Source organism: Dipodomys merriami, unplaced genomic scaffold, assembly GCF_024711535.1.
Source record: "Dipodomys merriami isolate MVZ:Mamm:240054 unplaced genomic scaffold, mDipMer1.0.p SCAF_3, whole genome shotgun sequence".
In the NCBI taxonomy this organism is placed as follows: Eukaryota; Metazoa; Chordata; class Mammalia; order Rodentia; family Heteromyidae; genus Dipodomys; species Dipodomys merriami.
Genome location: NW_027204492.1, coordinates 24,424,763 through 24,452,736, shown reverse-complemented (window position 1 = coordinate 24,452,736; position 27,974 = coordinate 24,424,763). Strand labels below are relative to the sequence as shown.

At 36.9% G+C, this 27,974-nt stretch overlaps 1 protein-coding gene across 5 annotated transcripts in view; it reads right to left on the bottom strand.

Moving 5' to 3' along the window:
* The window catches only part of Thoc2 (THO complex subunit 2), a 121,797-nt gene that overhangs the window by 9,195 nt on the left and 84,628 nt on the right, over positions 1-27,974 (bottom strand). Inside the window, exons 23-39 of one of the 5 annotated variants that reach the window (XM_070039779.1) lie at positions 27,290-27,361; positions 25,845-26,120; positions 23,895-24,036; positions 23,030-23,187; positions 21,735-21,863; positions 20,539-20,670; positions 20,270-20,454; positions 19,605-19,783; positions 19,275-19,377; positions 17,998-18,428; positions 17,338-17,396; positions 15,810-15,845; positions 5,896-6,033; positions 5,488-5,557; positions 5,248-5,405; positions 1,689-1,765; positions 916-961 (exon numbers count right to left, since the gene is read on the bottom strand). In XM_070039779.1, coding sequence (XP_069895880.1) covers positions 934-961; positions 1,689-1,765; positions 5,248-5,405; positions 5,488-5,557; positions 5,896-6,033; positions 15,810-15,845; positions 17,338-17,396; positions 17,998-18,428; positions 19,275-19,377; positions 19,605-19,783; positions 20,270-20,454; positions 20,539-20,670; positions 21,735-21,863; positions 23,030-23,187; positions 23,895-24,036; positions 25,845-26,120; positions 27,290-27,361 — 2,373 coding nt within the window. In that variant the 3' untranslated portion in view covers positions 916-933. The remainder of the gene's footprint in view (positions 1-915; positions 962-1,688; positions 1,766-5,247; positions 5,406-5,487; positions 5,558-5,895; positions 6,034-15,809; positions 15,846-17,337; positions 17,397-17,997; positions 18,429-19,274; positions 19,378-19,604; positions 19,784-20,269; positions 20,455-20,538; positions 20,671-21,734; positions 21,864-23,029; positions 23,188-23,894; positions 24,037-25,844; positions 26,121-27,289; positions 27,362-27,974) is intronic. The other 4 variants (XM_070039781.1, XM_070039780.1, XM_070039782.1 and 1 more) reach the window with 4 other exon arrangements.

Below are 27,974 nucleotides of genomic sequence, written 5' to 3'. Positions count from 1 at the left end.
GTTTGGCTCAGGTGGCAGAGTGTAAGCCAATGAGCTAAAGTGTCAGATATTGAGTTGGAGTCCAGGTCTCAGACAAAAAAAAAAAAGGCAGAGTCAAAAACTTCAAATAGAACCAATAACATACAGGGCAAATCATCCCAACTTTCTTAAAGCAACTTAAAGCATCACCAACAGAAACTATTCAAATATAACATTCTCAGTTATCGATTATACCTCAATAAAACTCTGGAGAAAAAAAAAAATCCAAAATCACAAATCAAACAAGACTATTCAGTCATTGACCTTAAGTGTTCAAAAGCTATCTTTGGATCTAAATACCCTTTCCACTAAAATGGACATGGGAATTATTTAAGATGGCTATAACACATATGTCATGAGACAGGACTATACTATCTTGAAAACTAAGTTGCATATTTAAATTCTAGTACTAAAAGCATAGCCTTTCTTTCTGGCTTTGCAAAACAGGGGCAATAGCAAAAGGGGAAAAAAAAGTCCAGAAACATACACAAAAGTACTTAGATAACATACCTGCATGGAAAGGCAAAAAGAACAGAGAACGCTAAAGGCTAAATTTGTTGTCTACAACCTCTGTAAGCTTCTTCAACTTAACCTCTTAGATATAGTTTGTGATTGCAGACACCACCAAAACTTACAGAACTACAGGTACTTTTAAGCTGTAATTAATTATTCAGAAAAGGTGGAGAGATGAATAGTGAAGTGAAAGCCAGATGTCCTTATTTCAGTCAATATCCTTAAAGTGAAACAGCTTAAATATACATTTTATACAAACATAGTAAAAAATTCAAGTAGCTGAAACTTGGAAATTTTTTTCAACATTAACAGATTGAATTTTATGTTTCATCATTATCAGACCTCACTTTGTATTTTTTAATGAAAAGGTGAGAGAAGACTCACCTTGATTGAAAGTCTTCATTATCTGTGCTTGTCCGAGGACTTATGAGTAGATGACAAATTAAGGGAAAACAACTTTAGGACAGGAAAGAATACTGTCCTGCTTTTAGTATAGTCTTCTGTTTTGCAGTCCTAATTGGCCCTGACTTGCCTGAGAGCCGCAAATTCCATCAGTCTTTGCTGGTCTATCAAATCATTTTTTACCCTTTTACTTACCTTATCACAGCCCAAGAGACTCAATGTTCCTTTTCTTCCTCTTGTAGACAATATAGGCTTGGGAACTATAAATTCTTTTGTGGCTTAAGATATCTCAGTCACTATGTAAGTTAAAAAGAAAATAATGCCATGTACTGGTAGCTGGTAGCTACTCCAGAGGCTGAGAACTGAGGATCATGGTTCAAAGCCAGTCTGGCCAGGCAAATCCATGAGATGCTTAGCTCCAATTAAACACCAAAAGTAGGAAGTAGAGCTGAGCCTCAAGTGGTAGAATACCAGCCTTGTGCAAAAAAAAAGCTCAGGGACAATGCTCAGGCCCCTGAGTTCAAGCCCCAGGAGTGGCACAAAAATAAATTAAATACATAAGCACATACATAAATACATAACTAGAAAGCAAGTTTCTCATTTTTTAGATTTCATATATTGAAAGAATGATCCGGAAACACAATTTTAAAGCTAAAAAGCTCCTAAGTATTTTATATCACATATTATAAAGGTTCCTTCATATTGCAAACATTCCTTCAGACTGATTGAAATTAATATTAAGATGAAAAGGATATTGTTTCTTCTCTTCCTTTCCTCCTGAACTGTCCCGTTTTTCTTTCTTTTCTATCTTTTCTTTATCATGCCTGGACTCCTATAAGGAATGGTGGATTAGTTGGGACACTGAAAACCAAATATTAAAAAAAAATTATCAGCTCAACATTCCACCACCCACCAGCCATAGCTTTTTTCAAAAAAAACTTAATGTGACACCAAAAGTACATACAAAAAAAAAAAAAAAAAGATTCAGTGGACTCTGTCAAAAGGAAAATGTCCCTGTGTTAAAAGTTGCTATCAAGAAAGTGAAAAGGCAGCCTATGGAATGGGAGAAAATATTTGAAAATTATAGCTGGATACCATTGTCTCGTGCCAAACTCAGATTTGAAGATCACAATTCACAGACAGCCCCAGACAGAAAAGTCTGATGGACTGACTCTTATCTCCAATAAAACAGCAAGAAAGCTGGACTGGAGGCATCACTTACATGGCAAAGTTCCAGCTGTAAGGGAAAAATTCTGTGCAAGAAAAGAGTTCCTGAATCCCAGCCCCAGAAATGACACAAGACAAATAAATATATATCATATGTGAGTCTAGTATTCAGATATAGCTAGATACTATTTATATATCTTAACGAAGACACAAATTTTACACCTTCATAAACTGTTGATAGAAATATAAATTATAGCCAGGTGCTGGTGGCTCACGCCTGTAATCCTAGCTATTCACGAGGCTGAGATCTGAGGATCAAGATGCAAAGCCAGCCAAGGCAGAAAAGTCCATGAGACTCTTATCTCCAATTAACCACCAGAACTGTGAGCACTGTGGCTCAAGCTGAAGAGCTCAAGGGCAGCGCCCAGGCCCAGAGTACAAACCCCATGACCAACCAGAAAAGAAAAGAAGAAAAGAGGAGAGGAGAGGAGAAGAGAGAGGAGAAGAGAGGAGAGAAAGGAGGAGAAAGGAGGAGAAAGGAGAAAGGAGAAAGGAGAAAGGAGAAAGGGGAAAGGGGAAAGAGGAAAGAGGAAAGGGGAAAGGAAAGGGAAAGGGAAACGGAAACGGAAAGGGGAAGGGAAAGGAAAAGGGAAAGGGGAAGGGAAAGGAAAAATTATGAGCTAGGCATCAGTGAATCACACTTGTAATTCTAGTTACTCAGATGGCTGAGGTCTAAGGATGGCATTTTGAAGCCAGCAGGGCAGGAACATCCATGAGACTCTTAGGCTTAATTAACTACCAGAAATAAACCAGAAGTGGCACTGTGGTAGAGCACCAGCCTTAAACAAAAGAGCTGTGTGACAGCACCCAGCCCATGACTTTAAGCCCAAGGAACACGAGAGAGACAGACAGACAGACAGACAGACAGACAGACAGACAGACAGACAGAGACAGAGACAGACAGAGAGACAAAAGAAAGAAAGAAAGAAAGAAAGAAAGAAAGAAAGAAAGAAAGAAAGAAAGAAAGAAAGAAAGAAAGAAAGAAAGAAAGAAAGAGAGAGAGAGAGAGAGAGAGAAAGAAAGAAAGAGGGAGAGGGAGAGAGGGGGGAGAGAGAAAGGGAGAGAGGAAGAGAAGGAAGGAGAAAGGGAGAGAGGAAGAGAAGGAAGGAAGGAAGGAAGGAAGGAAGGAAGGAAGGAAGGAAGGAAGGAAGGAAGGAAGGAAGGAAGGAAGGAAGGAAGGAAGGAAGGAAGGAAGGGAGGGAGGGAGGGAGGGAGGGAGGGGGGAGGGAGAGAGAGAGAGAGGGAGGGAGAGAGGGAGGGAAGGAGGAATATAAATTGTACAGCTCAGCTTCCATGGAAAAATAGTTTGGCAATTCCTCAAGAAGCTAAACATAAAATTATATAACCCAGAAGTTCCTTTCTTGGGTGGAATTAACAAAGAGATTCAAATATTTCATAGCAGCACTATTCACAATAGCCAAAAGGGTGGAAACAACCTAAAAATCTAGCACCTGATAAATGGTCAAAGTGTTACATTTACGTAATAATAAAAAGTGTAGTAATAAGATATTACAACATAAAAGAACCTCAAAAACATTCTTCTAAGTGAAAAACAACAAATGCAAAAGGCACTATTATTGTAAAATTACATTTATATGAAATTATTTTTTAAAAAATAAGTAAATCCATAGAGACAAAAAGCAGATCAGCAGTTGTCCAGGGCTGGTGGAAAGAGATGTGTGGATTGACAGTTATCATAAGTATAGGCTTTTCCTTTGGGACAACTAAAATGTTTTGGACATATAAAACTGCACACAATGTTATAAATATATTAAATACTGCTGAGTTGTATAATTTCCCTGAGCTACTTTGCTAGCACTCTACCATTTGAGCCATAGCTTCACTTCCAGCTTTTTGGTGGCTAATTGGAGATAAGGGTCCTGCCCAGGCTGGCTCAGAATCTCCATCCTCAGATCTCAGCTTCCTGAGTAGCTAGGATTACAAGTGTGAGGCACTGGTGCCCAGCTAAATTGTATGTTACGCAGTTAATTTAATATACGAATTTTGCTCTAATTAGAAATGAGGGCCAGGCACCAATAGCTCATGCCTATAATAATCCTAGCTACTCAGGAGGCTGAGATCTGAGGATCTCCAAGCCAGCCCTAGCAGGAAAATCCATGAGCGTCTTTATCTCCAATAAACTCTATCAAAAAGCTGGAAGTGGAGCTGTGGATCAAGCGTTGTTGCACTACTCTTGAGCAAAAGAAGCTCAAAGACAGTGCCCAGGTCTTGAGTTCAAGCAGTAGGAACGGCACACACATTTACCAAAAAGCAAAAACAACAAAAAAAACACTGAGAAGCAGCAGCCTATCTTTCTCATATAGAATTAAATCACGCATCTTTAAATTTTCTAAAACTGCTTTTATGAACTACATATATGCTACATATCTTTTGAATTCATAAAATACTGCTTTGTAAACATTTTATACTTTAGCAGTAGCTTATTACTTTATGGAACATACATAGATTTAATTTGTATGTCATTCGTTAATATATAGAAAATGTATCTTACACTTCATTTTAAAAGCAGATGCCAAGTTTCCAACAAATGAGCTTATTCAGATAAAATATTTCATATCATATTTAATGAAGACTTTTGACACTGATAGAGAAAATATATTTCAATATTTTAATGCCTAATCTCATTTTAACTTCAAAAATAAAGAAACTAAATGCAAATAATTTTAAATGGACAAAAAAGCAAAATACAAAGAAAGGTTAAATCACAAAGAACTAAAGTGGATAGGAATGAAATATAGAGGAAAAAGAAACTCAGAGGTATAGTAACTCTAGCTTCTTAATAATTTAGAATTGATCTGGTTCAAATTTCCCAAACAACTTGCCCTCCCCCAGTATATCCTCTTCCTATGTCCTAATAATTTTTTTAAAAAGGCTACTTGACTAGGACAAAAAATATATGCGAAGTTTTTAAAGAGTTGTCTTTTTTTAATATCGTTTTATTGTTACTGTTGTGTTATACAGAGGGGTTACAATTCTGTACAGGTAATAGGTACAATTCTTCTTGTTTTTCCAAGAAGAGTCAATTTTTTTTAAAGAAAAGATAGACTGTTTGTGCTCATAATTTACCTTTTTGCCACCGGAGGATAGTTTATCCATCTTCTCAGATTTAAATGAGTCACCACTTTTTTCTTTGCCTGAAGATTTTGACTTATTTTTTTCCTTGTCTTTCTCATTTGGATAAGGAGACTCACATGGACTTTCACTTTTGTGTTTTGAAACCCCCACTAAAATTACAAAAGAGGATCATGAAAGCCTTTTCAAATTCACTTTGACGATTGCTTCCAAGGTATCAGTAAGTCCACCTACTTGTTCCATTTTCCTCTTTCCGCCTCTTGGTTAAGTCCGGTGGTACTTCACGGTCATTGTTTGAGTGATCCTAGAACCAAGAATTGTGAACTACATTGATCACAAGTTTACGTTTTTTGTTATAAAGAATTATTCTTACACAAGAAAGGCACAGCTAACTAGAATTGGAGAATATTTGCAGTAGTTTCACATACTTGGTAAAATGGCATGACAGATAAGCAGAGCTGGTAGAGAATACTAAGCTGAAGATCCTTATTACTGTAGAAGATGCAAACACACTTTAGTGTGAAAATACCAGTTAAAACGACACAGAATGCTACAGAATAAAGTAGTAATTTTTAAAAAGCAATAAGCACACTACTATACATTATAATGAGCTTTCCAAACTAATTTAAGAAAATTACAAACCCTTTTCCGCTCTTTCCTGTCCTTTTCATCTTTTTTCTCTCTTTCTCTGGATCTTTCCCTTGACTTGTCCAACTCTTTCTTGTCCATTTCTCTCTCCTTACTCTTGGACATTGGTGGAGGAGTATGATTAATGTAGAGCTGTTAAATTAAGGCAATATTACTAAAGATTATTAGTTTTCCAGTATTGGCATCTTGTGGTTTTGTTTATTAATTGAAAGACAAATATGAAGTCAGAACTGGTCAGCTCTCTGTATGAGAGGCAAAACAAAAGAGCATGATACCAATTACATAAATATTCATGGCCTCATTTAATTTCTATTCAAACTCAATCAGTTCATTACTGCCTCAACTGAAACTCCTCAGTAAATTCACAAGCTAGAGTTCATCTTATCACTCCATTACAAAGACATATGACCACCGTTACAAAAACGTAAGTAAAAATTTATGACTGGACTTTCTCCAAAGTAAAAAAACACATAAAATTTTACTATCCATTCCTAGGTAGTCAATAACAGTGGGAAAAGGTATACAAACAAAATCTAGCTCTGATTTTACTAATACGTCCTTTCTGTCTCAGTAAAAACCCCAAGCAATGATCATTCCAAATTATTTTTTCCAAATATAAACATTGATACATATCCTCTTCTTCCAAAAATTTTTCTTTGCCAGTCCTGATGCTTGAACTCAGGCCTCTGGACACTGTCCATGAGCTTCTTTTGCTCAAGGATAGCACTCTACCACTTGAGCCATAGCGTCATTTCCAGCTTTTTCTGTTTATGTGGTGCTAAGGAATCGAACTGGGGGCTTCATGCATTCTAGGAACTCTACCACTAAGCCACATTCCTAGCCCTCAAAAATACTCCAATTCTATCAAATAGAACTGATTGTGAATTCTCTTACTGGCTCTAAATAGATTAAAAAAAAACAACTGTATTCTGTCAGGAGAAGGTGATTACACTACTACTTCTACCCTTTCACTTGTCAAAAGGTCCACAGGCAGTAAAAAAATTTTTAAGGCAATTATTGGGGACATCCTAAGGCTAAATAACTGATAGATAATATGGAAATCAACCATAAAAAGTTATTTAGGAAGTGGTCAAGGGGCTGGGAAGATGGCTCAGTGGTAGAGTGCTTGTCTTGCATGCATGAGGCCCTGGGTTCGATTCCTCAGCACCACATAAACAAAAAAAGCCAGAAGTGGCGCTATGGCTCCAGTGGTAGAGCACTAGCCTTGAACTGAAGAGCTGAGGGACAGCTCCCAGCCCCAGAGTTCAGGCTCCATGACCAACCAAAAAAAAAAAAAAAAAAAAAAAAAGGAAGTGGTCAATAAATAATCCAATACTTGATTTTATGGCATTTATAAGTATACTATAAGTTTATACTTAATTTGATAACAAAGTTTTAGGCAACAGAATATGGAGTTTATATTAATTTATAATTCTAGATATACGTTAAAAATGAATAGAATCAAATGAATAAAAAATGTTTTGACATGAAATAATACTTTGATATTAAAAAGAATAAAAAGACCCATCAGTTTGAGAATTATCAGTAGACATTTTCTATTCAATTGGCTCAGAAATGTCATAGCAATGCAAAAGTGTTTAAAAAATGATCAACTGAAATAGACAAAATGTTTACTACTATCAAAGAGCAAGAGAATAAATATCAAAGTATTTCTCTAAAATATACTCTTGCTTGGTATGACACTTTTAATGACACGTAAAAGATTTTTAGACTCTATCATCTCTTATGGTAGTATTATTCAGGATACTAAAAACATAAAATCAATAAAATATTATTGCAATTCTCAAAAGAATTCTTTAGGGGTTAGGAAGGTGGCTCAGTGGTAGAGTGCTTGCCTTGCATGCATGAGGCCCTGGGTTTGATTCCTCAGCACCACATAAGCAAAAAGAAAAAAGCCAGAAGTGGCGCTGTGGCTCAAGTGGTAGAGCGCTAGCCTTGAGCTGAAGAGCTGAGGGACAGCGCCCAGGCCCAGAGTTCAGGCCCACGACCGGGACCCCCCCCCCTCAAAAAAAAAGAATTCTTTAAAGAAAGTAGTTTCTTTTTACCCACTAAAAGCAAAAACATACAAAAGTTGGGGTGTTTTGTGCATACAAACATCCACACACATGCTGATGACATTTTCTTGTGTGCCTACTTGAATTAAGAATTTTTCAAGGACTTGATTATGACACAAATATTGACGTATTCCATTCTTGACACAAAAAGTCCAATGGCTCAAATGATACACAATCTTCTTTTGTTTGTTTGTTTAGAAATATACCCAATTCAACCAGGCCCTAGTGGGTCACACCAGTAATCTTAGCTACTCAGGAGGCTGAGATCTGCAGATTGTGGCTTAAAGCCAGCCTAGGCAGGAAAGTCTGTGAGATTCTTATCTCCAATTAATCACAGAAAATGCTAGAATGGGTGCTGTGGCTCCAGAGTGCTAGCCTTGAATGAAAGGAGCTCAGGGAGAGTGCCCAGGCTCAGTGTTTAAGCCCCACGATCATCAACAACAACAAAATTTCTTCTTTCTACCCTTCCAATACCTTTGTCCATAAAAGTTTCTCTCCATCTGTTGAATGAATTGCTTATTCCTACTTTAGGCATCCCAAATTCTCCAAAATCATTTCAGAATTCTATACTACCATTCAACAACCAAAATAACTGACTTGCATTTTCTTCCTGTCACTGTTCTCTAATTCCAATCCTTTCCAGCAGTCTATTTATTAGAATGGTACATACTTTTAATCTCTTAAAAACCTACTTAACTCTTCAAAGACAGGTCAATAGCCATCAATTCTTAAACCATCCCTCACTCTGCAATTCACATTCCAATGAACTCTTGTACTATGTATTTATCTTTTTGTGATAAGTATTCCCTATTAATTTCATGTCATTTACTTTTGTCCAAAATAGGTTACAGTATATTAAGCCAGAATACCTTTCTGCTTTTATATACTTCCCCTATCCTCTCATTTGCCAAATAAAGTTAGTGAGTTGTCCAATGTAGCATTGTTGGATTTTGTATATACTACAAAATTAAGAAATTTGAGGCATGGGGGAGGTTGGGAGTGATGGAAGAGAATGATGGAAGGGGTGACATTGATCAAGATGGATTGTAGGCTGGGTGCCCATGGCTCACGCCTGTAATCCTAGCTACTCAGGAGGCTGAGATCTGAGATCTGAGGATGGCAGATGGAAGCCAGTCTGGGGAAGAAAAGTCCCCAAAGTTCCTGTGTGCCTTTCATCTCTAATTAACCACTCAAAAACTGGAAGTGAAGCTGTGACTCAAAATGGTAGAGCACTAGTCTTGAACAAAAGAGCTCAGGGACAGCGCCCAGGTCCCAAGTTCAAGCCCCACAACCAACCAACCCCAAAAAAAAAGAAAGAAAAGAAAAGAAAAAGATGCATTGTATTCATAAACTGCTTTATTGAAAGCAACTCCTTTGGACAACTACTTAAAGACAATAAAATTTTAGGCTCACATAACAGAGCATATTTTAAACACACTTTTCATCACATGTAAGTACTAGGATTGCTGTATCTCCTAACACAACTAACCAAAAGTGGAAATACAACAGTTGAAAGTTGAGATGGAAAGTGGGCTAATTTTTTTTAATATTAACTTAAGATTTTTCTCCCTTTAATCTCACCTGCAAGCTCAAATCCTAGTATATAGAATGAGGTACATAAACTTGCAGCTGAGTTAGTATCACTTAGCATCTTTCCTAAAACATTATTAAACAACTAGTTATTCTCACACCAACCCTGCAGTACTGTAGGGGACATCAGAGCTGCCAGTACAACAGATGTGAAGATGACAAAGATCTAAGGACTGGCAACAACATCCCTGTGGTAGTAACTGATTGAACTACATTAACCACATTGTAGAAACCCTCATAAAACAAAAGATAGACACATAAGGTCCAGCATAGCCCTGATACTAAGCACAACTCAATCTCCAAAATCACATTACAGACCTAAGTATAATAAACATGGACAGAACCAGCAAACCACAGCACACACAAAAAAAGTCTGTGATCTGGGAACCATGGCACCAGAACAAGAATGCATTTTAGGAAATGGAAGACACCACACATTAAGTAGGGAGTGTTTGAGAAGCAGGTGAGAAGGGTGTGGGGAGTGCTTGTTAAAAGCCTAGACCCCAGACACCTCTGAATAGAGGATTGTGGTTCAAAGACAGTCTGAGAGATTACATACCCAAAGAAAAAGGCCAGGCTGGAGAGGTAGCCTAAGTGGTACACTGATAGCCAGTCAAGACAGAGGCTCTAAACATGTTTTCTCTCAGATGCAGAAGCAAGACTGGGGCACAATAATTATACAGGACTCTAGGCATTCAGTAAGATATTCCTCGAGGAAGAACCCAAAGACATAAAGCCTCTAAACATTTAAAATACTATTTATCAAAACAAATTCCAGGAAATGTAAACAGGGGTTTTTGTTGGTGGTAATGGTGATGTTTTTGCTTTTTGTTTTGTTTGTTCTTTTTTCTGTTGGGGGGAAAAAGGGGAAACAAAATAGTGGAAAAGTGAACAAACATAGTCATGGTATTCAGCAGAAATTATGGAAAATTAACTATGCAACTTGTGGGGCAGGGATTGGAGAGGAAGGGGGGCAAGTGACAGAAGGGGTGACAATGTCCAGAAAGAAATGCATTCATTACCTGACGTATAAAACAGTAATCCTGAGAATGTGGCTTAGTGGTAGCGTGTTTGTCTAGCATGCATGAGGCCTTAGGTTCAATCCCTTGGTACCATATAAACAAAAAATAAATAAAATAAAATGGTAACCCCTCTGTACAACACCTTCATGATAACAATAAGATTGTACTTTTAAAAGCTTGTCAGAAAGTGGTGGCTCAAGCCTGTAAACCTAGCTACGCAGGAGGCTGAGATCTGAGGATCATGGTTCAAAGCCAACCTGGGCTTCTGCCCAGGAGACTATCACCAAAAATCTAGAAGTGGAGCTGTGGCTCAAGTGGTACAGTGCTAGCCTTGAGCAAAGAAGCTCAGGGACAGCGCTCAGGCCCTGACCTGAGAAAACAAGCTCTAGGACTGGTACCAAAAAAAAAAAAAAAAAAAAAGATTCTGAAAAGAACTGTGATACAGATTAAAATCTTTCACCTTAATAACAAAAGGAGGGAAGGGTGAAGAGGGGGAGCACTAAATTCAAATCCCAGTACCTGCAAAATGCAAAGTCCAGAATATGACGCTGTGGCTCAAGTGGTAGAGCACTTGCCTTGAGCTGAAGAGCTCAGGAACAGCGCCCAGGCCCAGACTTCAAGCCCCACGAATGACCGGGGAAAAAAACAAAAAGAAAAAAAAGGAAAAAAGAAAGCAAAGTCCAGGCTGGTTCCTCCATATTTTCACTATGGCAAATAGTGCTGCAAGGAACATGTTTTTGCTAGTGGCTTTACTGTAGCCCTGTTTGTGTTCTATTGGATAAATGCCCAGGAGTAGAATTGCTGGGACATGGGGTTGTTCTATGTTTATTTTTTTGAGGACTTTCCAATATTGCTTCCCAGAGTGGTTGAACAAGCTTACATTCCCACCAACAGTGTAATAGAGTTCCCTTTTGGCCACATCCCCACCAGCATGTGTTATTGTTAGTTTTTTGATAATGGCCACTCTAACTGGGGTGAGATGAAATCTCAGTGTTGTTTTGATTTACATTTCCTTTAAGGCTATGGATGCTGAATATTTCTTCATGTGTCTATTGGCCATTTTTACTTCTTCTTCTGGGAAGTCTCTCTGTAATTCATTAGTCCATTTATTAATTGGATTGTTGTTTCTTTGAGGGTTTACAAATAGATTAAGAAAATGTGGTTATGTATGTGTGTGTGTATGTTATGTATGTGTGGTTATGTATGTGGTTATGAATTTACTTATCCATTAGAAAGAGTAACATTACACCATTCATAAGGAAATGGAAAGACTTGGAAAAAATTATATTAAGTGAAGTAAGGCAGATTCGGGGAAAAAAAAGGTTGTATGGTTTCCCTCATTTTTGGTAGCTAGAATGTGCCTATAAAAAAATCTATAAGTAAAAACACTAGGTGGTATGCAAGTGTTATAAATGAATTAATTTGAAGTATAATAGACTCTATGGAGAGCTCAAATAGTATAACTCTTTACAAAGACTAAATCAAAGCCCAAGGGAAAAAAAGCACCAGGAAATGAGTAATTGCAAAAGGGAGAAAGCAAGGGGAGAGGGGTAGATGAAGGAAAGGGGAAAGAAAAAAGAATACATTCAGAAATTCATTGTATACACCACAAATTAAGAAAAATAAGGGAGGGGGATTGAGGGGGGGAGTGTTGAAGGAGATGACACAGATCAAGATACATTGTATACATAAACTGCTTTGTAGACTAGCAAGTCCTTCATACAATTACTTAAAGGTACTAAAAATATTTTCAAAAAGAAAAATCTATATAATTTTTCCTATGGACTAAAACTGAAACTAGCAAGTAAAAAAAAGTATAGTAATATAAAGCGTAACTAAAAGGTCACACTAAAGCAAGAAAACAATTTTATATGCATAATTAACAAGATAGCGTGAAAAACAGACAGCTCTAACAGTGGTGGGGAACTATCTGGCTCAGAGGCTGTATAAGGCCTGAAAAATTATTCAGTAGATGATGAGATAGACAAATATGCTTCTCATATGCTTCTACTCAGCTGCCCATGCTATGTACCTGTACTGATAATTTTGTATGGCCTGTACATAAATATCCAAATGGCCCTTGGCAGGTAAAATGTTCTGCTGTGAGTCTAGAAGATAACAGCTAACTCAGAAACATTGAGATTATAGGTAATCAATTTTAGAGACTAAATTCTGATAAAAAATTTTATTTCAATGTATTCAAATCTAGTAAATTTCCTAGAAATGTAAAAATGCAACATCAGGTACTATACCAATCAGTATTCTGGATGGTTTACCAGAGTGCAAAAACTTAAGGATTCATTTCAAATGGTTACTGAATATCTAATCTTATTGCCAAGCACTACAATAAATGTAGTTCACTAATATGAAAAGTGGTATGAGGAGCTGGGAAGGTGGCTCAGTGGTAGAGCGCTTGCCTTGCATGCATGAGGCCCTGGATTCGATTCCTCAGCACCATATAAGCAAAAAGAAAAAAGCCGGAAGTGGCACTCTGGCTCAAGTGGTAGAGCACTAGCCTTCAGCTGAAGATCTGAGGGACAGCGCCCAGGCCCAGAGTTCAGGCCCCACGACCAGACCCCCCCCCCAAAAAAAGTGGTATGAGTCACATAATTTTAGTAGCATATTTATATGCCTTTTTCAAAATTTTCTGGTTACATGTGAAATAAATGTATTGAATTTTAAATGAACAGAAATAATTTTTTAGGTGGAGAAATTGACATGAATTACTATTTTTTAAAAAAGTTGGCGCTGGGTGCTGGTGGCTCACGCCTGTAATCCTAGCTACTCAGAAGGCTGAGATCTGAGGATCTCAGTTCAAAGCCAGTCTGGGCAGGAAAGACTGTGAGACTCCTATATCTAATAAACCACCAGAAAACCGGAAGTGGCACTGTAGCTCAAGTGGTAGAGCGCTCACCTTGAGCTGAAAAGCTGAGGGACAGTGCCCAGGCCCAGAGTTCAAGCCCCATGACTGACAAAAAAAAAAAAAAAAAAAGTTGGGTGCTGGTGACTCACAGGTGTTATCCTAGCTACTATGGAAGCTAATATCTGAGAATTTGCAGTTAAAAGCCAGCCTGGACCAAAAAGTCTATGAGACTTTTACCTTCAATTAACCACCTGAAAACCAGAAGTGGCGCTGTGGCTCAAAGTGGTAAAACATTAGCCTTGAGCAAAATAGTTCAGGGACAGGACTCAGGGTCTGAATAAATAAATAAATAAAAGATAATCCAGACACTGGACTCACAGCATAATCCTAGCTACTCAAGAAGGCTGAGATCTGAGGATTAGGATACTCTCATTTCCAATTAACCACAAAAAGCCAGAAGTGGACCGGTGGCTCAAGTGTTAGAGTGCTAGCCTTGAACACAGAAGCTCAAGAACAGCTGGGAGTGGCTCAACCTATAATTCTAGCTACTCAGGAGGCTAAGAGCTGAGGATCATAGTCCAAATCCAGCTGGGACAGAAAAGTCCCCACAGCATTTTTATCTCAAATTAACCACTCAAAAACCAGAAGTGGAGCTGTGGCTCAGTGGTAGAGCACTAGCCTTGAGCACAAAGAGGTTCAAGGACAGTATCCAGGTCCAGAGAAGAAAGAAGAAGGGAGAGAGAAGAGAGGAGAGGAGAGGAGGGAAGGAAGGAGATAAACCCATCATCAGAGCTAGGAACCCTTTCTTCTACTGTTGCTAATACCTGATGAACCTAAACTTTCCTTTACATGTGGTATTAACAAGTTATATGCAATCAGGAAAGGCTGAAGAACTTTTTATCTTTCATTTATCAAAAACACACTACCATCTGCCCTATTTAACTTTACATCTGTTATGAACATGACATAAGATGAATATACATTATCTCATACAATGTTCCTATTCAGAAGACTTATAAAAAGTGAAGAAATGTAATCATCATCAAATTTAAGAAAATACAGTTAATTTTAGTAGCCTGTTTTAAGCTACTTAAAGTGTGTTTCAGAAATACTCACAAATTAAGACTTTTAGTCCATGAATAAAATAGCCCATATAAGCCATTAATGGTTATGACTAACAAATACAATTCCAAATGGTTATGAAGACCAACTACACTACAATATTTCATGTAGCCAATAAAATATTTTACTCTAAAACAAAGCACACATAATATGGCTGACACTCTTTAATTAATACATACTCAAAAAACAGTGCTATAGTTTTAGGGCACAGGCACATTGGCTAATCTAAACTGTTAAAAATCAGTGCTTACTCCATCCACTGAGCTATATCATTCACCCCCACTTTAATCATGTTCCCCAATAAAACTTGCATTATATCTAAAAAAAATCAGTGCTGATTTGCCCAAAATCACAGACACTTCCCTAGAAAGTTATAGATCTAAAAGCAGTAACACTGAGTGGCTGTTTCAAAATTCCATTTGGTCCATCAATAAAGAATCATACTTAGAGAAAAATAGGAGACAATGTACGAAGTCAAAGGAGAGCACAAATTTTATAATAAAAACAAAATAAAACTAACAACAGCATTTTAACTATAATACTAAAATGAACTTTGTAATTAGATACATAAACTGCATACTATTTTTAGTTGAATAACCAGTAAAGGAAAACAGGTCAAAATTAATATTAAACTATAAACACAACTACCAATTTGATTGCTCCCTTCAAGAGGCATAATTACATTTACTATACTTGCTGAAATTATGCTACAACTACCAAAAAGAAAACTCAGCAGAAGGAGATATAAAGAATTTTGTAGACTACAATAGTACTTCATTTCTAAAAGTTATGTGAATGCAGCAAATAACTTTCTTGGTCCTTTGGGATATCTAAGAACAGCCAGAAAATAGTCCTTCCTTAATTTCACAAAGCAAATTTGCCAGGTTTGTTTGTAAAATTAAAGCAGCTTACTCCACCTGAACAAACCAGTAACTTCTTCTGCCCCAAATCTTAAGCTTAATACCAGATTCTGAAGCACAAAGGAGAATGTGTTATACACTCAACAAATATAGATTATAGAAATGTTGCCACATCACATGTATTTTATAACAATCTCTCTAAAAGAGATCACTGCCATCTGTTCTTTTAGTTTGCAATAGGAACTTATGAAGGTTATTCTAATCACAATACTTCTTTCCAAGTAATCCTAGCTTACTGAATTTACTAGGGAAGGGTCATCTACAAAACAAAAGGAGGGGTTGTTTGTTTACTTAGGCATTTTTAAAAGACTCAAACCTTTGATGAAGACTCCTTGAGTTCGATGAGACTGTCCTGTAGAAAATGAATGGAGATGACAGGTGAGCTGGCATAGTTCTCAGAACCCAGAGGAACTTTGGGAAGTACAGTTGTGACCTGGAAATAAACCGGCTATTCCTTGTGAAGATAAATTCCATAATATCATTAGTAATATGGACACCAACAATAAAACAAAAACAAAATTATGTAATGGAATAGTAATGGTTTAAAAAAAAGTAAATTAGATGTACTCTATGTATGAAAGAAAAATTTTACACTTTCTGACCGAAAGTTAAAAATAAAGGTCAATGCCACATTTTTCATATTTCATGCTTAATGTAATTTTAAAAGCTTAAGAAAGCAAAATATTTTTCTCCACAAAAAGATTTAAATAGTGGAGGTCACAGCTGAAGAACAATACTGTTATGTTATCACACTTATCGTTTAATTGGAAGGTTTTAAATTTTACTTTACTTTTAACTCTAAAATAAACATGTATTTTCATTCTAAATATAACTCAGTGGCATTGTATTATAAGAAAACAAAACATATACTGTATAAAAGAGAAATAATTTTCTTGTAAAGTTCCTATGATTGGTGAATTTCGTACCTCCAACAAGAAAAAAAAAATCAAAATGAAAAGAGAAAAGAAGAAAAACAAATCAACTATGGTATTCCACCACAGTGTTCTTGATGAAGAATTAGTAACTTACAGTTTCAAAAGTTCAACGTACTGCAAATTCAAAGATTCCATGAAATTAGATGACTTTAGAATTAAAATTAAATATGGAGCAAGGAATGGCTACCCTGAGTCTTCAAGAAGGCTACACCCACGATTTTGTGCTGCAGTTGAATGCCTGCGGTTTCTCTTTGCTGGGTGGTAGGATTGGATGCCACATCTGCTTTTATCGTAACGCAAGGTTCAACTTGGTGGGAACCCAATGGGTATAAACAAACCTCCAAGGGAAGAAACAACTGAAGCTGCATGCTCACTGAATATACACAACTACAGGAGAACTGATCACCAAGGAGACTTTAAAATGGAACTCCTTTCAAGACTCCTTCTTAGAAGGCACATCGGTATGATGCTCATCAAGAAGCTTGATGAATTCAGAGGTATCTTGTGTAATCCTGTAATCATCCAGGAAGTCTTCAGTAATACACATTCTTCGATATTTATGCCGAAAAATAGCTTCGTTCTGCTGAAAATATTCTTTTGCTGTTGCTACCATTGCACTCCAAAAAAACTGCGTAAAGCAGTGAGGCACTTCTGGGTAAAATTTCTCTTGCACTTTGATACATTAGAAAATTAGTGCTAGGTCCTTGAAGTTTTAACATTTTTATAATAAAAATACTCAATGGGAAAAATATCAGTCCACCAATACAGAAAAACATTCATTTCTAATGATATATAAAATTTTCAGTGGCTTCAGTGAATACTTGGCACAAGACTTGAAGGAAGTCAGGACACTGGTATTCCAAACACGAGAGCCTAATAAAGATGCTGCCTTCTTCAGGCTATACTAACCTTTACTGTGGAGGAATGTGATGGAGAAGGATGGGTATCAATTTTGCGGCGTTTCTGTTCTGTTCAGACAAAAAGAAACAATAATATATATTTTCAGTCTTTCTGAACACTTTCAAAATGTACAACTTCTTTTTCTCTTTTTTTTTATTGTGAAAATACTGTACAGTGGAGGGGTTACAATTACCTGGGCAAGATAATGAGTACATTTCTTATCAAGCATTGTAGCCTTCTCCTTTGTTTCCCCTTCCCGTCCCTTCCCATCCTCCCCCCGCACCTGTACAACTTTTTTTTTTTTCAATTTTTTGGTGTTGGTCCTTGGGCTTGAACTCAGGGCCTAGGCTCTGTCCCTTAGGTTTTTTTTCCTCAAGGCTGGCACTCTTACCACTCGAATCACAAACCTCCACTTGTGGCTTTTTGGTAGTTAGCTGGAAATAAGAGTCTCATGGACTTTCCTCCCCTGGCTGACTTTGAAATAAGGTCTTCAGATCTCAGCCTCCTGAGTAGCTAGGATTATAAGTGTCAGCCACTGGCACCCAGCTTAAAATGAGCAATTTTTTAAGAACAAGTATTCATTTCCCTAGCAAAATCTCTAGAAAACTTCTCAAAGTGAGGAGAAAAGAATATAACAGAGGGTAAATGAACAAGAAAAAACACACTTACCCCTTTCAGGCTCTGCATTATCTGATCGGGGAACAGGCGACTTCAAGGACCCAGAAACTGGTGTTTTTTCTCCTCCTTTAACATTTTCCTTTGATTTCATTTCCTTTGTTACATCTCTTTCTCTGGATGGCTCCTTCTCTCGTTCCCTTTCTTGAGTAGATTTTGATTCTGTGCTGGGGATAGTTGTCTTGAATTTCTCTTCTTTAGATTTTTCTTCCTTCTTGAATTTTTCTTTGTCTTTGTCAGACTTAGGTGTTCTTTCCTTGGTCTCTCTTGCTTTTTCATCTTTATTGGGCCGCTCTTCTTTTGGTTTTTCTTTACCATCTTTACCAAGTACCCTGGCCTCTGGAGTAGTAGCTGGAGTCTTTTCTTTTTTTTCTTTTTCTTTCTCTTTCCCTTTTTCTTTGTCATTTTCTTTAACAGCTTTGCTGCTTAAGAATATAAACATTAGATTTTTATCATTTATTCAAATAACCATAAAATATATTCCATGACAAAAATTTTAAAGTTTCTTAATGATAAAAAAGCAAATGATAGTATCAAAAGTAAGTAAAACAGAAATATTTCCTTATCAATAAATAAGAACTCATGAGTAGCAGATTAAGAAAATGATTAATATTAAAATAACTGTTAGGGGGCTGGAAAGGTAGAGCGCTTGCCTTGCATGCATGAGGCCCTGAGTTTGATTCCCCAGCACCACATAAGCAAAAAGAAAAAATGCTGGAAGTGGCGCTGTGGCTCAAGTGGTAGAGCGCTAGCCTTGAGCTGAAGAGCTGAGAGACAGTGCCCAGGCCCAGAGTTCAGGCCCCACAACCGGACCCAAAAAAAAAACTATTAGGTTCTTCTTACATACCATCATATCCTTTGTGGATAACAAATTAACAATCAAAAATCTATCCCACAAACCAACTAAGGATGCTACTATCAGGAAATAGGTTCCTCAGCTTGAGAGAATTAATAAAAAAAAAAATTCTGCTCTCTACCCTAGTTTAAACTGCCTACACCATTCACTCACTGTATAATATTTTTTTTTACCTTAACCACCTACATACCTTTGAACATCCACCAAAGGAAAACAAGACTATTAAACAGAACATAATTATGTGAAATGAAATTAGGATGCTAACAAGTACATATCCACACAGGGATACACACAAAATTTTAAAGCCTAAGAAACATGATTTTAATACTGATCAACTACCACCTCCCTTCTATTTATGGTTAGTGATGCCCATCAGATAAGAATTTAGGACACATATGGTACAGTATTCTCTTACCTGTTAGAGCCACTATTTCCATTGCTTGAATTCCCTTTTGGTGTGGCACTAGAAGCTTTATTAATAGCTTTCACACCACACTGAGATCTCTCCCTTGATTTATCTGAAATAAAAGTAAGGCTTTCTTTAATAAGACCCCAAATATAAATAAACTACAATTTCACAGCAAAATGATTAAAGGATAATTAGAAAGAATCATCAATTTAATTACTGAACAGTTACATGTTCCTACCTAGGGAGTAAAAAAATTAATAGAGGCCAGCATTGCATTCATGATGTGATACAAAATATTCCAATGTATTATTTACAAGTATCTACAAATAAGCATACCAGTCTCCTCAGTACTGCTTTCATCCGATTTAGATGCACTTCCTAGGGATGATGAAGAAGGCCCACCACTAGGGCCATTTTGTACACTGGCAACAGCATTCCTCGGAGGAGGGTCTTTGTGATGAAACTCATTTTCAGGTATCATGTATGACTTTTTACTTTTCAACTGCCCAGAGTAGCTGAAAGTCGCACAAAGTGTTTAAATATACAAAACACAAATCAAACAGTACAAACATGGGATTCAAAAGAATAAAATTAGCAAGTTACTCATTCTATTAATTACTTCAGAAACAAAAAATATTAATGTTCAGTGAGGATCTTTATAAAGAATACTAATTTCTTACATAAAAATTTCAAACTAATTTTTAAACTAAGATGACTTTCAACTTTTTGCTCTTGAAGATCTCAAAATCCAAGTATAATGCTAAAAATTACATTTCCTCCCATTTGAGACATATTACATGTGTCTTTTGACACTGTCATCTAGTATAGACCGGAAGTTGATCATCAGAAGTGACAACTCTCACCAGCCTGTGGGAAAATAATCTCTCATAATCTCCTGAAGTACAAGGAAGAAAATAAACTTCAACACTGTGAAACATAAGGTCCTCAGAATCCTTTGTAATCTAATCCCACAAATCACATTTAAAGTATAATTTTGTTACCCCATTGCCAATGCATATAGATCTGGCCTCTTCTCTTTTTCTTCTTGGCAGATTTTATGTACTCTTCTTTCCAAAGCCTGACCCAGATTCAAAACTTTTGGGTACCAAGGAAGTATTTTTGTTAGCACAATCAAGATATTCCTGATATGAGTATATTCGCCTGTTTCAAGGCAATGCACCGATGCCTACAACAAACATTGTATGAGGCATTATTATAAAAATACAAGGAGGATAAGAAAATTATTACTCACAAAAAATGTATTTTTTACCTTGGTTAGCTTATAATGCCACTTATGAACAACATGTCGAAAATTTTCATAATCTAATTGATCAGCTTTATTTCCACCATCAAATCCAGTCGCCCGTAATATAGTAAGAAATCCTGGATAGTTTCCACATTCCTAAGAAAGGTTGTCACTTTTAAAAATCATGTTATGCTCTACAAAATACCCAAAGCTGAAACTTAAGTAGACTAGATTAATAATTCCACATAAAAATATGTGTATTTGGATAGGTAGCCTTCTCAATTAGTTTCATCTTACTTAATGGTACTAAAAATGTCAATTTGAAATAGAATTAAAGTTACCATTAAAAAAAATTTTTTTTCTGTCAGTCGTGGGACCTGAACTCTGGGCCTGAGCGCTGCCCCTCAGTTCTTCAGCTCAAGGCTAGCACTCTACTACTTGAGCCACAGTGCCACTTCAGGCTTTTTTTTTCTGCTTATGTGGTGCTGAGGAATCGAACCCTGGGCCTCATGCATGCAAGGCAAGTATTCTACCACTGAGCCACCTTCCCAGCCCCAAGTTACCTTTTTTAAATAATGTTCCAATTGTACTTTTAACCATCATTTTACAAATTAATATTAAATTCAGCTTCCCTTTTTAAAATGATCTACTAGGAATTGGTGGTTCAGGCCTAGTTACTCAGAAGGCTGAGATCTGAGGATCATGATTCAATGCCAGCCTGGGCAGTAAAGTCCATGAAACTATTATCTCCATTTTACCACTAGAAAACTAAAAGTGGAGCTGTGGTTCAAAGTAGTAGAGCACCAGTCTTGAGAAAAGCTCAGGGACAGCACCAAATTCAAGCCCCATAATAATTTTTAAAAAAAACATAAAAAAGAAAGAAACAAACAAACCCACCAAGTCAAGCACCAGTGGCTAATGTCTGTAATGCTAACTATTCAGGGAGCTAAGATCTGAGGATCATAGTTCAAAGTTAGTCCTGGCAGAAAAGCCTAGAGATTCTTACCTACAATTAACCACCAAAAAGCCAGAAGTGGAGCTGTAGAGTACTAGTCTTAAGCAAAAAAGCTCAGGGACAGCAACCAGGCACTAAGTTCAAGGCCAAGGACCAGTGTACACACACACACACACACCTGGGCACGTATACACACACGAGCCATCTAGAGATTACAGGAAGCAATATATAGGTAAAATATAAAGGTATTTAGTCAATCATATACCTTTTCATATGTGGCTCGATCACTATGCCACCTGGTCACAGTCTCTAACATACAACAAAGAAATCTCCCATATCGACTAGCTTCATTTTCAGTACAGCTGGCAACTGTGTAAATTATGTCAGAGAAAACCTAGAGAAAGAGAATTTGAAAAGAGTCAAGATCAAAACCAGCTGAACACATTGCAAGATTATGACAAATAATGATAAACAAGGAAATTTAAATTAATTTTCTCCTTTTATATTCATATTTTCCAGCTTTTGAAGAGACTTGTGGAAAAATAACATTCATTAAGCAAGCAAAAACAGAACTTTTAAAGGGAGCTTATTGATAATATGACAGAAGAAAAAGCCATCACTACTATTATGACATAAGAACATCTGAAACAGTAAGCCATGCATGAATAGGATTGAGTGGAGAGTAAGCAAAGGCAAAGCTGGCATTAGAAATAAACAGGTGAGATAATACACATAATACTTCTAAAGCGCAAAATAGGCATTTTTTTAAAAACCAGATGCAAAAATTTGTGAATATGACCACATTCAAAAGCTTTCCTGTCGGGGCGCTGATGGCATATGCCTGTAATCCTAGCTAATCAGGAGGCTGAGATCTGGGGATGGCGGTTCAAAGCCAGCCCAGGCAGGAAAAGCCTGTGAAACTTTAATCTCCAATAAACCACCAGAAAACCGGAAGTAGCCTGTGGCTCAAGTGGCAGAACACTTGCCTTGAGCAGAAGAGCTGAGGGACAGAGCCCAGGCCCAGAGTTCAAGCCCTACAATGGACACACACACAAAAAAAAAAAGCTTTCCTGTTTTTATGTATGTGTGAAGGTGTCAAGTTTTGGTTGTGTTTTGGGGGGGGGGTTTTGCAAGGAGGAAGAGAGGGGAGGCATAGTGTTTCATCTCATTTTAAAGACTAATGGTTATAAATAAGGTCCTAGCTATGATGACACAACAGGTAAACTCAAATGCTAGTTAATAGCTGAACCTTTAGTGCCTGTTACATTATCAGACACTATTCAAATATCCTTTACTATATAGTGATTCAGTTAATCCTCCCAACAATCTAACAAAGCAAAGCAGGTCTCATTTTGCAGATAAGAAAACTGAGGCACAGCGAGGTTAAATAACTTGCCAAAGACCAAAATAGCTAAAGAGTAGCAAAGCTAAGATTCTACTTTCAGGAATTTGGCTCTTAAATTCATGCTTTAAACCACCCACACAATACCTCTTTAATTATAATGTTCAGTTTTCTTTGTGTGAGACTTTTTGTGAAAGGTTGCAATAAAAAGAACTTACTCGATCATAGCAAAGAAGTGTGGAAAAATTTGGAGTTTTCTGTTCATGTACCAATTCAACAAAACGAGCACAGTAAACAGCATCAATTGCTGAAAAAATACATCGAGGAAATATACACAGCTGTAGAAATTTTGTGATGGTCTCATTTTTGGTAGATTCTAAAAATAAAGGAAGAATATATTAAGTGGTAAAACTTCTTCCTCAAGGCCTCAAGGCCACTAAACATAACAACATACTAACTGTAGTGTAAGAATGCTATAAAACCACAAGCTATTTGTAGTTTGTAACCAAAAGGTCATGCTTGGGATAAAACTGTATTTCCTATCTACAATTTCCCCCAGAAGTATGATTTTATACAGAAAAGTTGAATGATAAGCTGCCACTATTATAGAAAGAAGTTAATTTCACCAAAAAAACAAATCATCAGTTCCTTCAGTAAACATGTGAAGTTGATTCTATATTAATAAATAACTAAGAACAGGATTCTGTATAAATGTTAAACCAATAAAAAAAAAGAACTGCATAGTAAACAGAACTGAAATAGAAACCTAAGAGAATTCAACACCTTCAAAGTTATAAAGGTTTATTTTTGCAATCTAATAACAGAAGAATGTAACAGTTTCATCAGGCATATGTGGCTCATATGTATAATTCTAGCTACTCAGGAGGCTGAGATCTGGGAATTGAGGTTCAAAGCCAGCCCAGGTAGGAAAGTATGAGACTCTTACCACTAAACGACCAAAACAGGTGGTAGAGCTCTAACTTTGAACAAAAGAAGCTCAGGGTCAGCACCCAGGCCCTGAGTTCAAGCCCCAGGACCTGCACCAAATAAATAAATAAATATGTAACAATGCCATTAACTTACTTGCTAAGAGCCAATTGTCCTTTTCCAATTTCAGTCTCTGTAAAACTCTCTGCACATGTTCCATTTGTTTCTTTTCTTCTTCAAGAAGCTTATCTTGAAGGGCAGTACAACGTTCCTTCTCTTTTTTCTTTTTATTTGGAGGCTATAAAAATACAGTTAAGTTAGCTTCTAACAATATGCACATGTCTCTACTGATAATTAAAATAATTTTTAAAGAGATAAATACTGATACTATATAACTTATTTCAAAATGAATAACATGCCTATCTTCAACGTATCAAAAAGAGGGTTACACAACCTTCAAACATCCTCAAAACAGGCTACATTCCTAGGCAATCTTTATAACATTGGTAATATACACCTGAAACATACATGAAGTCACCTTTGATTCTTCCTTCTCCTTCATTCCTATATCCTACCTGTTGTCTTATGTGTTCCTACTACCTCCACCATAATTTATTCTCTCAGTACCTCACAATGAATGGCCACAAAGCCACCTAGCTGGTCTGTAGCTTATCAAAAGCATCTTTCACATTAATATCATAAACAATCTTTTTAAAAGTGTCATTTTTTACTATCATTACTTTCCTGTTCAGATGTCTGACACCTCAATATTATCAGGTCAACTTTTCTACCTGACATTCAGTGTCCTAGGATTGGAGGTGTGGCTCGAGTGGTAGAGCATCTTGAGCAAAAAAAGCCAAGAAATAATGTAAAGCCCTGTGTTTAAATCCTTATACCAGCCAGCACAAAGAAAAAATTTGCAAATTCAGTGCAGAATATAATCTGATATCATCCTAACAATCAAATTTACTACTAAGCCCATTCAGCAAAGTAAAAGTAGTCTTTTTAAACATCACACCAGTTTCTGGCTTTGCTGGAACTCTAAACTGGCTTCAACTTTTTCTCCATATTTTGAAACCTACTTTACCTTCAAAACCTGCCACTCGGGGCTGGGAAGGTAGCTCAGTGGTAGAGTGCTTGCCTTGCATGCCTGAGGCCCTGGGTTCGATTCCTCAGTACCACATAAGCAAAAAGAAAAAAAAGCCGGAAGTGGCGCTGTGCCTCAAGTGGTTGAGTGCTAGCCTGGAGCTGAAGAGCTGAGGGACAGCACCCAGGCCCTGAGTCCAGGCCACATGACCAGCAAAAAAAAAAACAAAAACAAAAACAAAACCTGCCACTCTACTCACAGTTTTCCTTGAAAGTGTTTTTGTTTTGTTTTGTTTTTGTCGGTGGTGGGACTTGATCTCAGGGCCTAGGCACTACCCCTGAGCTTTTTTGCGTAAGGCTAGATCTCTATCACTTTTAGCCACAGCTCCATTTCTGGTTTTCTGGTAAGTAATTGGAAATAAGAGCCTCACAGACTTTCTTGTCCAGCCTGGCTTTGAATTGCAATCCTCAGATCTCAACCTCCTGAGTAGCGAGGATTACAAGTGTAATCCAACAGTGCCTGGCTAAAGAAAGTTTTCTAAAATGTTCCCTTTTATGGAAATTCCTACTGCTCTTACAATTGAATCACACAGATCACTTAAGTATCAGTAGTCTTCATTGGAAAGGTAAACTCAAGTAATTCCATGCACTCACCATCCTCATTGAGAAGGTACTATTAAAGCCACCTAAAATATTATATAGCCCCTAGATCACAGCATCAAAAATCTTAAATTAGGGCTGGGAAGGTGGCTCAGTGGTAGAGCGCTTGCCTTGCATGCATGAGGCCCTGGGTTCAATTCCTCAGCACCACATAAGCAAAAAGAAAAAAGCCGGAATTGGCACTGTGGTTCAAATGGTAGAGCGCTAGCCTTGAGCTGAAGAGCTGAGAGACAGCGCCCAGGCCCAGAGTTCAGGCCCCATGACCAGACCCAAAAAAATAAAATCTTAAAGCAATTTCAAAATATGTATAACACTGAATATAATACTTATTATACATGCTCTGTCAGGATGAAAACCTACCATTTCCTGATTGTCATCAATTGCTTTCATCTGGACTTTAAGTTTATTGACTTCACGTTCATAGCTGGAATGTGGAACCGCAAGATCATACATCGTCAATGACCAGAATGTGGCATAGAACTGAGGGCTGATGTCATCCCAGACTTTGGCAACATGTATGGAGACCACTGCTTCATGGACAGGAGCCATCACCATCTCACATGATGAAATGTACTTATGAACTTTATGTTGCTGTTTATTTCCCTTTTCTGATTTTTTAAGTTCATCATACTTTGACTGGAGATTAAAAAAAGTAAAAACATACATACATACATACATACACACAGGCAACACAATTTATAGCTTTGACTTTCAAAATATAAAAACCTATATTCCCATCCCAGTGTGGTGATATTAACTATGATCCCAGCTACTTGAGAGGCAGAGAATAGCCTGGGGAAAGTTAGTGAAACTCTTAACTTGAAATCAAGTAAAAAGGGCTAAAGTCATAACACAAATAGTAGAGTATTTCCCTACCAAGCATCAGACCCTGAATTAAGATACCCTGAGATAACTGTTGCAGTCTTTAGTTTCATGCCCTGTCTAGGAGTTATTTTGATTTTTATCAGCACTAATTTATTGAATAAGCAAACAGGGGCATGTGTGCCCTTGTCTAATTTCCTTCATTCTATTCCCTCTTACTGATCACAAGAATTGAACATGTAGTACCTCTAGTCCTGCTTTTGAAATATTCAAAAGAACCTAGTAGAAGGTTTTAACATTATTAAGATGTACACAATGTAAATAGCAAACACTAACGAGACCCTACTAGCAGTTATAATTTGTCAATTAAGAAGCTGGCTCAACACTTAAGAAGGGCTACAAGAAAGTCACCATAAAACTAATTTATCAGTGACCAAATGTCCAGATCTGCCAGGGCTTTCCTTAGAAGCAAGACTTCAGAGCTAAAACTAGAAAACTCCCAGGCAAAGTAGGATTAGCGGATTACTCTTAAACCGAATAAAATTTTCTTTAAGTAGCTATTGTATATTGAAATTTATATGTATGAGAACTGACTGTATAGCGTCTTTGGTATGGCTGGTTTATCTTATTTTGGGACACAATTAGAGGAAAGCCATAGTGTAAATTATTTTTATAAAAAAACTGTTAGTACATTGAGATTGACTATATATTAGTTCATAGAGCTTATGTCAAGTTGTATAAAATAAATACATTGTACAATTGTTGCTATTTTCTCATGTTCTTTAGTCTCTTTAAGATAAAGTAGCTCTCACAGAGAAGATTTTACTTGAGTTAGGCATTATCGTTAAGGTAAATCTAAGACAAATTCTAAAACTCGCTGATACTTTATGTTAGAAAATCACTTAAATATTCCATTTATGTTAAACATATCACCCAAAACTGATGGTCAGAGGTCAAAGGTTCTGCTCCAGTTCTGCACTCACATAAGAATCTCTGCTCCTTACAGTCCAGCTGCCTTCCTTTCTGAGTGCCGCATTTCTCCCCGGCTCACTGGACTGAAAGCATAATAAGTCCTCTTTATTACAGAGGGTATCTCAAGCAGGACCTGAGAGAGTCTTAAAATTGTTATAGGACGGGAAGAATTTATTTCCAGTTATCCCCATGTTAGAGAGCATGCTGATAACTACTGAAATTACCGAGGTGACAATTCAACAAAAAACATTAGTTATGAGAAAGTGAGTTCATTACATCCAAGACCTGAGAGAATAGCAACTGAATAATAACACTATTTTAACTTTAGAAAGATCTTACCAAAGGTAATTATTATGAACGAAAGCAGAATTACATCTGCTAAGCTAACAAAATAACTATGAAACTACCGATCTGCATAAAACAGTTTAGTTACCTAATTTTGGAAAAAATCTAGAATATCAACTGGAAGATAGAAAGCTTATTTTTCAAGCTCATTTCTTAGGGTAAGTATCAATGATTAAAAGTGAAAATTAAGTTATAAATATGAAAGGATTCTACGATAGCTCCATCCTCCCAACTTCCGTGGTTCTGAATCAGTGCCTTCTGCTAGGCCAGAGTCTGAGCGCCAATCTAGTTAGAGAATCAGGCTTAATCAGACGTGACAGATTTCTTATACTATTACTCTAATGCTGATTT